Raw genomic sequence first — 12301 nt, 5'->3', positions numbered from 1 at the left:
AGTTCACGATTATATGGAAGAATTGCAGGCCAGTTTTAATGGCTGCCAAAACAAAGTTAAGACTCCCTTTGCATTGTATCTGTGTGGCAGATTAGATTTTTCCTAAGAAATGCCACTGGGGCTGCGGCAGCATTTGAGTGACTGATGGCATTGCCATGATAATAAGCAGAATACATGATGATCATATTATGAAGATCTGTACAGTCTATCTACTGAGAGTGACTTCCCATTTTGGCTAAGAAGGAACAGCATGTCTTGTGGACAGATTCTTAAAGACCACATAATTGTATTCTTTCCCCTCAATCTGATTCCTGGCTCAAATTCACACTGAATTATCGGACGGGCTTGGATTAGAAACCAGAATTTCCAATCTATTGCTCTACCCAGTAGACCAAGCTTCCATTATTATCTCCCTGGAAAAGGCAGCAAAAAGACATTTTAATTCTTTAAAAATTAAAGGCTTAGATCCTGCAATTGGACCTACAAGCACAAGGATCTGGTCTGCATAGATTCAGAAGTAGGGTAAGAATTTAACAGCTCAGTTCTACAAATGCTTCCTCGTTTGATTTCAATGGGATCATCTCATTTAAGCAAATTTGTAGGAAAGGATACTTAGAAAATATAACAGGGCCCTAGGTAAAATTATTTTATACCTAATACAGAGTCAGAGCAATTTATTAAAAAGCCAAGAATTAAAAATATGGATGCAGTTCCAAATGCCATATGGTAAACTAGGAGTTATCATAAACACTGTTTTAATCTCAGTGTAAAATCCAAATTATTTGGGTAGTACATGTATTACATTGTTTCCCACGGGGGGGGGGGAGGAGGTTGAGGACTTTTGGGTGACAGTCTCACAACCCTTGTGATGGATGTAACAGGCACACTTCTAAAGCCTAGGCCAAGTTTTTGTTTAATTCATCTACAGTGTAAAGTTAAAAAAAACAGTTTCATTTCTTTTTTCCTGAAAGGCAGTAGAGCTGCCTTCCACATGAATATACAGAGCAGCAGCTGAGATGTGAAAAACATTCCATGTTGGACTCAAGGGGGCTCTTCATGATGTGGGTATTTTTATTACTGGCACAATGTTTTATTAGACAATGTTAAAAACTGTTCTGGCAGTAGCGTATTCCCTAGAGACCAGAGATAAATTTAATGAAAAAATTAGCTTAGGTAAAAACACTTCAGCTAGGATCCATGGTTAAAAAAAAACAAAAAAAAAAAAACTTCATTTCACTGTAGTGTCAAGTCAATTTTTTTTTTGAATGATTGTGCATCAGAGGCAGTATTCTGTCAGATCAAGAGAGTATTAATTGAATGTAAATCTTAGCTAATTCTAAGAACTAAGTACCGTCTTCAGCAAATACACCTTCTATTCCAAAATATCTGTAGCAGTCTCCGCATTCACGAAATTCATGCAAATGGCAGAATTTGAGTGAAGCATCTTAAAAAAGTATTACAGAATGAGCACAGATTGAATCCATTAAAAAAATCTTCCATGTGCTTTGCTTTTAAGATACTGTAATCTTTCTGCATAAGCAGGATCACAGTGTCTTGCAATTTCTACAACAGCAAATACTTAATAGAAATAAGAGGAATAGCAAATCACAATTTGTTTCAATTCTGATTAGCATGTCTGGCAACCTGAATGGCATTTCAGCCTTTACTGAGCTTAATTTCATTAGCACTTTTGAGAACCTTATTGCAAAAAACTCCATCAAAGTCAAGCCATGAATAGCTCATGCTAGACAATCTTGAATTATTCTTCTCATAATTCTACCCACCAAAAGTATTTTCAATATATTACAGAGTGATAAGGAGGCATTTCCTGAACAGCAATGCTACTAATTTCTTGGCTTTTCTGAAAGGCTGAAAATATATATTTTGTTATTTACATTTATGACAATATAAAAATCTGGGTGATAATTATTCCCATATAGTTATCACTGTCAGTCTTCCAACATTAGACATGGGTCTATGCAGTCAGACTAAAAATCAAGTACAGTAAAGTATGTCTGGATTTCCAAATAACTTAAAGAAAGAACTGTGGAAAGGAAATAAAGGAGAAAGTTTGTAAGATAAAAATAAAGCAAGAACTTATTATGGCTTCTGTTTAGGTTACACTAGCTATGATCAGACTTGAGTATAGTAATTCCTCATTTAATACCAGAGATGCGTTTCTGAAAATGTTCGTGCTAAGTGAAAACATGCTATGCGGGGTCAATTTTCCCATTAAAAATAATGGAAAAGGTGGGGGTTACATTTCAGGTGGTGCTGGCAAAGTCCATTTTTTGTTGGTGCTGGGTTGTCAACGTCAACATTAGATATCTAGCGACACAAGTCGCTGTGGTTTGTTAAAACACAAAGATAAACACGAGAGTGAGCAGAGGTACGCTGTGACCATGTGTATTCATCCGCTCATGTGTATTACCACTGTTTTCACCAACTTATACCGCCGCATGAAGTAGTCCGCCACTTGATTATTTGTGTGTTATTTCAGGGATGGTCATGTTATTTGAAAAATGTTCCCTAAAAAAAAATCGTGCTATTGTGAAAACGTGTTAAACGAGTAATTACTGTACAGATCATATGACTGTTTTAAATATAAGTATACATTTCAATACCTATTTAAGCACACAGCTGCTCAAGATCATTTTAGCCAGCTCTATTCCACTAGAATCCTGTGTTTATGACACAGGATAGTGAAAACAGCTACACAGGATGTTGTCTGACAGGGATCTGAAGTGCAATATGGATGCATCACTAGTGTTAGCAGTACAAAAGGTAACTTCCTTCTCCCTTGAATAAGTGCTGCCATGTGTGTTAGTTATATTATATATGAATTTTGTAACCTTACAGGGTAATTTAATACCAAGCCATCTTAGACTGTATGTTTCCAGAAGCAGAAAGGTGCTCTTTTAATTTACAGGCAGTCCCCGGGTTACGTACAAGATAGGGACTGTAGGTTTGTTCTTAAGTTGAATCTGTATGTAAGTCGGAACTGGCGTCCAGATTCAGCCGCTGCTGAAACTGACCGCCAGTTCTGACTTACATACAGATTCAACTTAAGAACCCCAGGCATCCCCAAGTCAGCTGCTGCTGAAACTGATCAGCGGCTGATTCCAGGAAGCCTGGGGCAGAGCAACTCTGCCTCGGGCTTCCTGTAGTCAGCGCTGGTCAGTTTCAGCAGCGGCTGACTTGGGGATGCCTGGGGCAGAGCAGCTGGGGTGCTGCTGGGTTGCTCCAGTAGCACCGCTCCTCGCTCCTTGGCGCTACTGGACCAACCCAGCAGCACCCCAGCTGCTCTGCCCCAGGCGTCCTGATTCAGCCACTGCTGAAACTGACCAGCAGCGGCTGAATCAGGACCTGGGGCAGAGCAGCTGGGGTGCTGCCGGGTTGGTCCAGTAGTGCCCAGAGCGGCGCTGCAGGACCAATCGGCAGCGCCCCAGTTGCTCTGCCCCAGGGTCCACAACAAAAGCCTGGTCTGCTGGGGGGGGGGGGCACACTAGCTGCGCCCCCCCCCCCCCCAGCAGACCAGGAACACGGGGAGCAGAGCCGCAGCGGCAGCGGGGTGCCATGCCTCTGAGGCTTTGCTCTGGCAAAGTCTCAGAAGCGCGGGAACCCGCCGCTGCTGCGGCTTCAGTCCCGGTGCCCCTGGTCTGCTGGAGACGGTCTCCAGCAGACCAGGGGGACCGGGAGCAGCTTACGAACGGGGCTCTCTCGCCCCGGAGCTCGCAGGCAGCAATCCGCCACCTCGACCTCCGGGGCGAGAAAGCCCCGTTCGTAAGTGTGGATCCGACATAAGTCGGATCCGCGTAAGTCGGGGACTGCCTGTACTAGTCTTTTAACATCACTGTTTCCTTCAATGTAATTTGGACATACAGAAAATCTAGACCAAAGCAGAAAATGAAGGTTTTAGTCATTCATAAAAATGAGAAGATCAACAAGCAAAGGCTATTCATCCTGGTATTATTTCCACCTACCTCTCTCTGATCAGTTGCCACAAGCCACCTAACACAATCTTAAGAATACTTATTTGATCAGTGTCAAATTCTCAAACTTCATGCACCATGAAGCCAGGGACGTAGTCAGAAATGCACAAACGGTTGGCACGTTAAATAGAAAGTTTAATGAACCAAAAATGGGGCCGGAAGCAGAGGCCCTGTGTACTGTTGGCAGAGCCAGCAGCCCCTCTTTGGGGCTTGGTGGGGCTGGAGCAGTCCTCTGCCCGCAGTAGGCCATAGGCAGGGCGCTGCTCCCAGGTACTGGTTAACTGTTACTCGGTAAGCATCACCCATTAACCAGTTACCCATTAGCATCCCGATTCCACAGGAGCCTTTGAATCTTAATGCTGAAGCACAGTTTAACCTGGGCCTTAAGTACAATGACAAAATGTATGAAATATTTTCCCCTCTTTACAGCATTTTCCATTTTAAAACTACCAAAATCACATTCTCTGACTATACAACATGCCTGGCAATTGCTTGGGAATAGCCACAGAAAGACTCACGAGCATCACTGCTACTGATGGGAAACAGAATGCTACCTGCCAAGGAGCATATAGAAGAACACAGACAGACGATGAAATACAGCTATCCAACTGTTTCCTAGTGTTACCTATTATACATGTAAACTTGCCATCGCTCATCTGAGCTGACTACAATAATCTATTTCAGCCGCCAAGGATTAAATTATGTCGGCAGGCTGTCAGGAAGCAAATTTACAGACTTGATTTTCTGTGTCCATGGTTTAATGATTTAAGGGGAAACCTTTCAGTAGCAGCAGTATCAATGAGACTGAGATTTAAAGGAAAAGAGGGACTGTTGACTCCGGAGAGGCTTACAGGGTATATAGTTTTAAATGTATTTGGATATGTGCTGGTGGAGCCTTTCCCCTCTAGACTGCAGGTTTGAATTCAAGCCTGGTGACTGAAAACTGTTGTATCAATTGTGTGCTGATCAGTGAGCTCTATAAAAATTACCCAGTTGTCAGTTCTTTTCCTAGTGGACAGAGGTTCCGGTCACAAAACCACCACAATTGGCATTAATTGGCAATCTTGTTGGCAGTCTCTGCAAAGAGCCCAAAAGGACTGACTGTGCCATACACAGCACCTCTCTTACCCTTTCAGATGATGCCTCCAAGTCAAGTCTGAAAAACCTGGACAGGGCAAAGTACAAAGCGTCATGCTACTGCTGCCTGGGCCATGCCTTTTGACGACTAGAGAAATAAAGGGACAGATTCTCTAACTTCACTATATGGGAACATTTTTTTCTTACTTTCATTTTAATGTATCATTGAATTAGGTACTTTTGGTTGTGACCAGTGTTCCTTGTAAACTGAGTGCCTGGGCAGCCACCCAGGAGAGATTCAAATGCCGCCCAGCTAATAAGCAGAGGGCCAACAGCAGGCAACATCTACACATGTGTATTCCGCACATGGATGGAAAAAATTAGAGGTAACACTGGTTGTGACCAGACTAACACCTCTGAGACCTGCACGAAGTAGTGTAAATTGAATAGTTCCTGTGTAGTCACTGGGATTATATTACTCTTCACAAGTTGAGAATCTTACTAAATATTTTTAGTGTCTCAAACAATGGTTTGAGCAGCATAAAGGCGTTTCAAAGCTTGATTAGCAGAAACAACTTGGTTTATGCCTGTTAGAATCCTAAAGCTCCAGATACTTTTAACTGTTAGATTCCTTAATGAGGCAGATGTAAAAAACTTTTAAGTATTTGTATTCATTGAAGCATTACACTGAGTGAGATCTTGCAATTGAACGTCTGCACGAGCCAAGGAAGAAAAACTGTTAATGTATGGATCATGATCAGATATAAAATTTCAACATAAAACTAAATCTAGCAAGCATTTTAATAGTCATTTGCTTCCAGTTCCTCCTAACTCAAGTATGGTTATCTGATCAAGATACAATTTTAAAGAAACACTACAGTTAGTGTCTGTCAGTGTTTACACTTCTAGACACTGGTCCAAAATAATCTATTTTTAGGGTAAGACCTAATCAATGAGCTTTCTAAAATGGGAACAATTCTGCCTTTAAAATTTCTCAATATGTGTATGAAGAAGGGAAAACAAGTTTATATTGACTCTTGACCTGCTTTTGGTCTTCTTGTCAAAAGGACCACACTGAAATAAAAGAGTTGGCACACATTTAGTCCTCAATCTTTACTAACGCTTCTATGTTAAAAAAAATTTGATTTTACAAGTGAAGTTGTAAAGAGAAGCTACTATGTATGCACATCAACAAGCATTTTTATACCTCATACTTGAGATTATCAGTAACTGGGGGGGAAGGGGCCCCAAGATTTAGGAGACCCCAAAGGAACAACGGGCTCTGAAATGGCAATTACCACAAATCTATTTTTAGCTTAGAGTCACCTTTGATATTAAAATTATACAAAAAGTTACAAATCACAACTGAGATTAGTGCCTTTTGCAAATTCATTCCAGGTTAGCAGTGACCTTGGCATTGGAAGGCTGTTTGGTGGCCTGAAATGGGCTCAACTGTCTTTCCAATTTTCAAGGTTCAAGGGGTTAAGTTCACATCATAAAAACCTTCACCACCTAATTGGAACCCTTGTTGGTAACAGCAGAGAAACAAAGATGTGAGCCAATATCGAGCCTGTTAATCCACAGAATAAACATAGGATGTGTCGAGACTGTATTACTCTCCAGTGATGTCAAGCCAACAAGATTCCCAAACATTAGAATTCACAAACCTGGCCTTCCATCCCAGACAGTTGATTGAATTTCCTTCTTGTACCCCCTAGTTCAATCATTTGAAGTTAAACCTGGAATTTAAAGTTTCAGAAGTGCATAGGAAATAATCTTAAAGTACTTAATTCAGTGTGTCAGAAAAAGTGCAGTGCATTGCACACTTATCTACAAGCAGAGAAGCAACTTCCAGTCTAAGGGGATACTATAGCTTTAAACTTTGTATTTTTCAGGAAAAACAAACATTTCTGGACTAGAAACAAATCACACACATCCCCACAGGTTCAAAATATGCCAAGATAATATTTATTAACACAGCAGGACTTACAGATCACAAAAGATAGTGCTACATAAGAGCTCTTAAAGGAGTCATTAGAATAAAGCATGCAGGTCAATATTTGCAGAAGAGATATCAAAGCAGATTCGAGAAGGCACATTCACACAGGAAATGTTTAGTTGAAATAAGACATTAGAAAAGCAGCAAAAAATATGATGTGGATCAAAATACACAGATTTCCAATAATGCTGAAGAAAAGATACTGTACAGGTTTGCAAGGGCAGCAAATTGGATAACCCTTTGAGGATATTAAGAGCTCAGGCAAGCTCTTGCTGCAACACTGTCAACTGAACTTGAAACAAATCAGATGCACATACCGTGACTAAACACTAACTAAAATGCTTTAGTGTTGGAGAAAAGGTTAAATTTGGTATAAAAGAAGGTGCCTGGTTGAAATTAACAACATGCAGCAAGTGCTCAAAGGGTTATACTGAATATATGCAAGAGAAATGCAACATTAGTATAGTCTACCTTCCACACCAAGAATTATAGCAAAGTTTAAAGAGACAGTATCCCCTTTAGAGACAGTTCAGAAAGTTATTTCCTCACACCCCAAAAACTAAAGCAATTCAAATAGAAAGTGAGTGGAACATCCACCCTTCCCTGTATCCTCAATCAATTTGTATCATACGAACAAGTGGACAAGGAATGAAAACCCTTGTATTGCTGTGTTAGAATTAGAAAAGTCAAATAAAATACTTTACAGAGCCCTGCTCCCTGCTATTCCTTCATTTAAGACATGTACACAGTCTGGGCACACAACAAAAATAGTTCCCAATGGCTAATCAGCCATCTCTGTAACAAGGACTACAAAGGGATACTGTCCCTTTCTGACATTAAATATACAGATCAAAGGAAGTGAAAAAAAATCTGCTTTTAAAATTAAGAAAATTGAAAAAAAGTGACTTCAACATCACTGATTCATAGCTTGAAATGTATCGAACATACATAAAGAAACATATGAGCACAAAGGGTTATTTTAACAAATATAGTTCAGAGCAAAGTTGATTACGAGAGTAAAACAGGAAGGAGGTAGAGTAAAACTCTCCCTGTGAAAATATCTAATTTGGCACCATGAAAGAATACAGACTTTGTTTAAAGTTTCAGAAAAATAGCTTCTAATTAATACTTCAAAATTCAATTTTTAGCATCAAGCACATGATGAGCTAATCTTTTAAAACAAAATAAGAAACCCCCCCAAAACCCTTTTTTGCCACAAACTGCAGTTATCAATTACTGGTTGCTGTGGCCAATGAAGCTCAGATGTACAAGAGGAGCTACATAAAATCAAGCTATCACCAAAAGAGGCTAGAAAAATATTAGGAAAAAGTGCTTTCAAACCCAAAGTCAACACTCAACACACTATAGGTGCTACCTTTTTGACAGCCCGTTGAACTTGGAATTTTACCAAGCTATAATATGAAAATTAAACCTCTTTGTTAATAAAATTATTCCTGAAATTATGTACCCTGTTAAAGAGTATCTTCCTTGCCTAAGCTGCCAACTTAATTTTTCCCTTACTTAAAAATATCATATAATGCAAAATTACAGTACTGTATATATTTTCTACCAGATCTGCAAAAATGGAAGAAATGTTTTATGTGGAAATAACCAATTCTTGCAGCAATAGCTTTTTACATTTACATTTGTGTGCCCCTCCATTAAAAAAAAAAGCCTTTGACAGCAGAATACTTGTGACTAGAATACAGTAATATTTCCCATATTTTAAAGGCCACAAAATGTTTAACTACATCTTGTTTCTCTATGTATATATACAAAGGAAAAAAAACCCAGGACACTTGGGAAATCTTTTTTTATGCGATAAGATTGGAGATACTTCGCTCATACTCTCTTAGGAGTTCCTTCATTAAGAGAAATTTAAAAAGGATAGCGTAGTGAGGATAAAGAAAGAATAATCTGGCTTTAAGTTTAGTTCCAGAGGCTAGTGATTATCATGCTAGCATGTACAGGTTCTTCACATGATGACTTCCGGCAATGGTATTAACTCTAAAAACTAACTGTATTCTGGTTTAATACCTTCATTTCCAATACTGCAAAGCTCTGGCTAAGTAAATGCACCCCTGCTTTAAAGGGGATAGATACGAGGGTCATTGGTTAGAAAGGTTTTCATTAACAGCACAAATCAGTGTTCTGCCTATGTTTTCAGAAGCACAGAGTGGGCCAAGTCCACCGGCCAAGTGCTTAGCTGAAACCAAAAGACTAAAGCGAGGCTTTCAATGCTACTGAGCTAGCTCATACAAATGGAACAACGTTGTTTGTGAGAAGAACTTCCATTTGGATACCTGCTAATGGGCATCAGTCATACAATGTGATCAAATCTCCAGAATACATTTGTAGTGATTTTAAACTGCTCCATCTATTTGTAGCTAGCTAAAACAATGAACGACAGCATTGCCCTACAAAGGGTCTGGTAGCTAGCAGGTACACAAGTTCAGAAGCCTTTCACAACTGAAAGACTAGTGCATAATACTGTAATTTAGCACACAGAGATAACAATCAAAATCTCCATCACCTACATTACCAGAGCAATCTAACCAATTCCTCACCTGCTGCCGGCGGATGCTGGCCACTAACTGTTGGCAAATCCAAAGAGCTATCAGACATGACATGCTTAAGATCTCCTCCCACATCGGCCAGTTTCATGTCAAACTGAACAGAGAGCGCATCTTCAGAATCCTCTTTGCCGACACTGCTGCCCCCGATGGAAGGGAGATCCAGAGACTTCACAGAGGCAGAGTCTTCTTTGGCATGCTTGAAAGCTGCCATCTTGTCTACCAGGGATTTATCTGCATTACTACACATGGCAGAAAACTTGTTAGAGTGGAAGTCAGAAAAGTCATCATCACTTTTCACTGAAGGGGTGCTGTCTTTCAGTTCCTCCACACCTGTTCCAGAGCCCTCCAGAGAAAGCTGTTTAAAGATATCATATTTGGTGGGAGCAGCAGCAGCAGAACTGTGCCCACTTTTCATTGCATTGAGAGAGGAGCCTGCTGGAGGAAGAGGACTGGCCTCTTGCTTAAGAGCATTGTATTTGTCATCCATTTTTTGTTCAGAAAAGCCACTGCTATTATTGAAAGCCATAAAATCTGCAAAGTCATCTTGTCCCCCGGCTGATACACAATTAGACAATCCCCCAAAAAGGTTGAATTCTCCAAAGTCATCAGCTATGCTCGAGTTTTTACTGGGGGCTAGTGGAGATGCAGTAGCAGACATTGGAGCTGGTGGTGCAGGGAACAAAGTTAGTTTTGATGAACTAAATGCAGCTGGAAATGAAAGTTGTTTGTTCTCCCCAGTGGAGGAAAAGAGATCTAGGTCTGCCAGATTGAGAGAGGTTTTTGCTTGTGTTTGTTGCTTTAACTGTGTAGGTAGAGAGTGGAAGGAGGTAGGGAAAGTTTTCTCTTTTGTAGGTGGATCTAGTGGTGAGATGCTGTCAGCGGTTTTAAAATCTGTGAAACCATCATCGGGTCCTGCCGATTTGAATTCTGCAAAGCTATCTCCTGAAGAGGAGAGAAAAAAAAAGCAGAAGAATAAGTTGGATCTTGAAATGAGAAAGGTATGTTACATTCACACCATGCAAACAAATTATTTTGTGCAATGGCAAAATATTTTTATGCAAACTATTGAATATGTCAGCTCTATATTAAAACACAAAACTAGGCTTCTACGCAATTTTTGTGATGTCTCCAATTATGCCAATTATTGTTCCAAATAATTTACAGGTAGCCCATAAAGTGCCTTTAATCCCTAAAGTAGTCTCAAATGATATCAAACTCCGTTTAGAAAGAGTTCAATGGCAACATGTGCTTGTGAGGGACAAATTCAGGTGCTGTTCAGTACTATGTGTGTTTGGACACTGGACAGATCCTTTCCCCTTCCCACATACCTCATACTTGTCACTGTTAAGTATGAAATTTGGAATTTCACTTGGGCCAACAATTATATATGCCCTGTTATAGGTGCCAGGAATATGGTACTATGGCCAGAATGTTCTCTGACTTCTCTACCCCTCCCCCATAATGCCCCACTTCAAAGTGCTGTCAATTTCAAAGCTAGAGCAGCGGCATCGCAGGATGGCAGCCAGAGCCAAAATGACAGCAAGATTGTTAACAGGCTGAAAAGGGAGTAGAGAGGCAACCGATCAATTGCCAGAAGCACCTGGCTTGAGACAGTGGATAGTGACTTTTTAAAAAGCTATTTATTATGATGTCAAAAGAAGGCCTGAGGCCTAACAGGGCTGTACCAGAGTGTGGGTGATGAAAAACACAACTAACAAAGAAAAAAAGCACCAAAATGCCATCCAGCAAGGATGACAGAGCCATCCCCTTAGCTAGTCATCTTGCATTATTTTAAACCCTCCTTTTAAAAGTCTACTCTTGTCTGTTTCTATTAAGTGCAGAGTCAAGCATTCAGAACTTTACAAACTTAATCTAGTCACCTTCACGACATTCTAACTTCTGTTAAGTTTGATAACTGCAACTCAAATATTGCACTTGAACCACCATCAGACTAAAACATACAGAGCTGGTTGACAACTTTTACCAAAAGCATCAACTGGGAACTTAAAAGTTCAGGAAATCTGAAACTGAAGGAGCTTGAGAACACAGATTACATGACCACAGTTTAAACCCTAAAGATGCACATTTCCCCTACAAATTGCAATTCAAAAGGTCTCTTTCATACACACTGTCTTTATTGAAGAGAAGTTTTTATCCAAACATTTTATAGCATATAAAATGCAGCTTAAACAGTGAGACAGTACATATTCCACAGTACATATCTGTTGTCTCACGGAAATGTGGAAATCAAGGTATAATTTGTTTTGTATTAAATTATTATGTTTAACCCATTCACCAGCATGATATATTTTCAGAGATACTACTTGTTAGAAAATATACCTCAACTACTTAAAAAAACAACAGATGTCCAGTACTGTATATACCCAGATTTCATTCAGTTCATATTTTAAAAATACACCACCAAGATTCATGTCACTTTCACAAATGTTATGATTAGCCATCACACCATTTGTTGACTTTTTAACTAATTTAAGCTATGGAAAGATTTGAGAGACCATTAGTTACAATTATAACAGATCAACATGGTCATCACTTGAAGGATGATGCGAGCTAAAAAAATGTTCTTCAATTCACCTGGTTCAGTAATAGGTTTTAAATACTGCTTACAAATAATAGAAAGAATTTGTGAAATTGAC

The 12301-nt window shown here is 39.7% G+C and overlaps 1 protein-coding gene across 7 annotated transcripts in view; it reads right to left on the bottom strand.

The window, feature by feature from the left end:
- Window positions 1-12301, bottom strand: part of SYNRG (synergin gamma) — a 79117-nt gene that overhangs the window by 19703 nt on the left and 47113 nt on the right. For all 7 annotated transcript variants that reach the window (XM_089772110.1, XM_089772109.1, XM_089772111.1 and 4 more), the window contains one exon: window positions 9636-10586. In XM_089772110.1, coding sequence (XP_089628236.1) covers window positions 9636-10586 — 951 coding nt within the window. The remainder of the gene's footprint in view (window positions 1-9635; window positions 10587-12301) is intronic.

The sequence above is a fragment of the Pelodiscus sinensis genome, chromosome 21 (genome assembly GCF_052426305.1).
Source record: "Pelodiscus sinensis isolate ZL-2025 chromosome 21, ASM5242630v1, whole genome shotgun sequence".
NCBI classification, from domain to species: domain Eukaryota; kingdom Metazoa; phylum Chordata; order Testudines; family Trionychidae; genus Pelodiscus; species Pelodiscus sinensis.
Note: the sequence above shows the minus strand (reverse complement) of the source record. Positions and strands in the feature narration are given on the sequence as shown.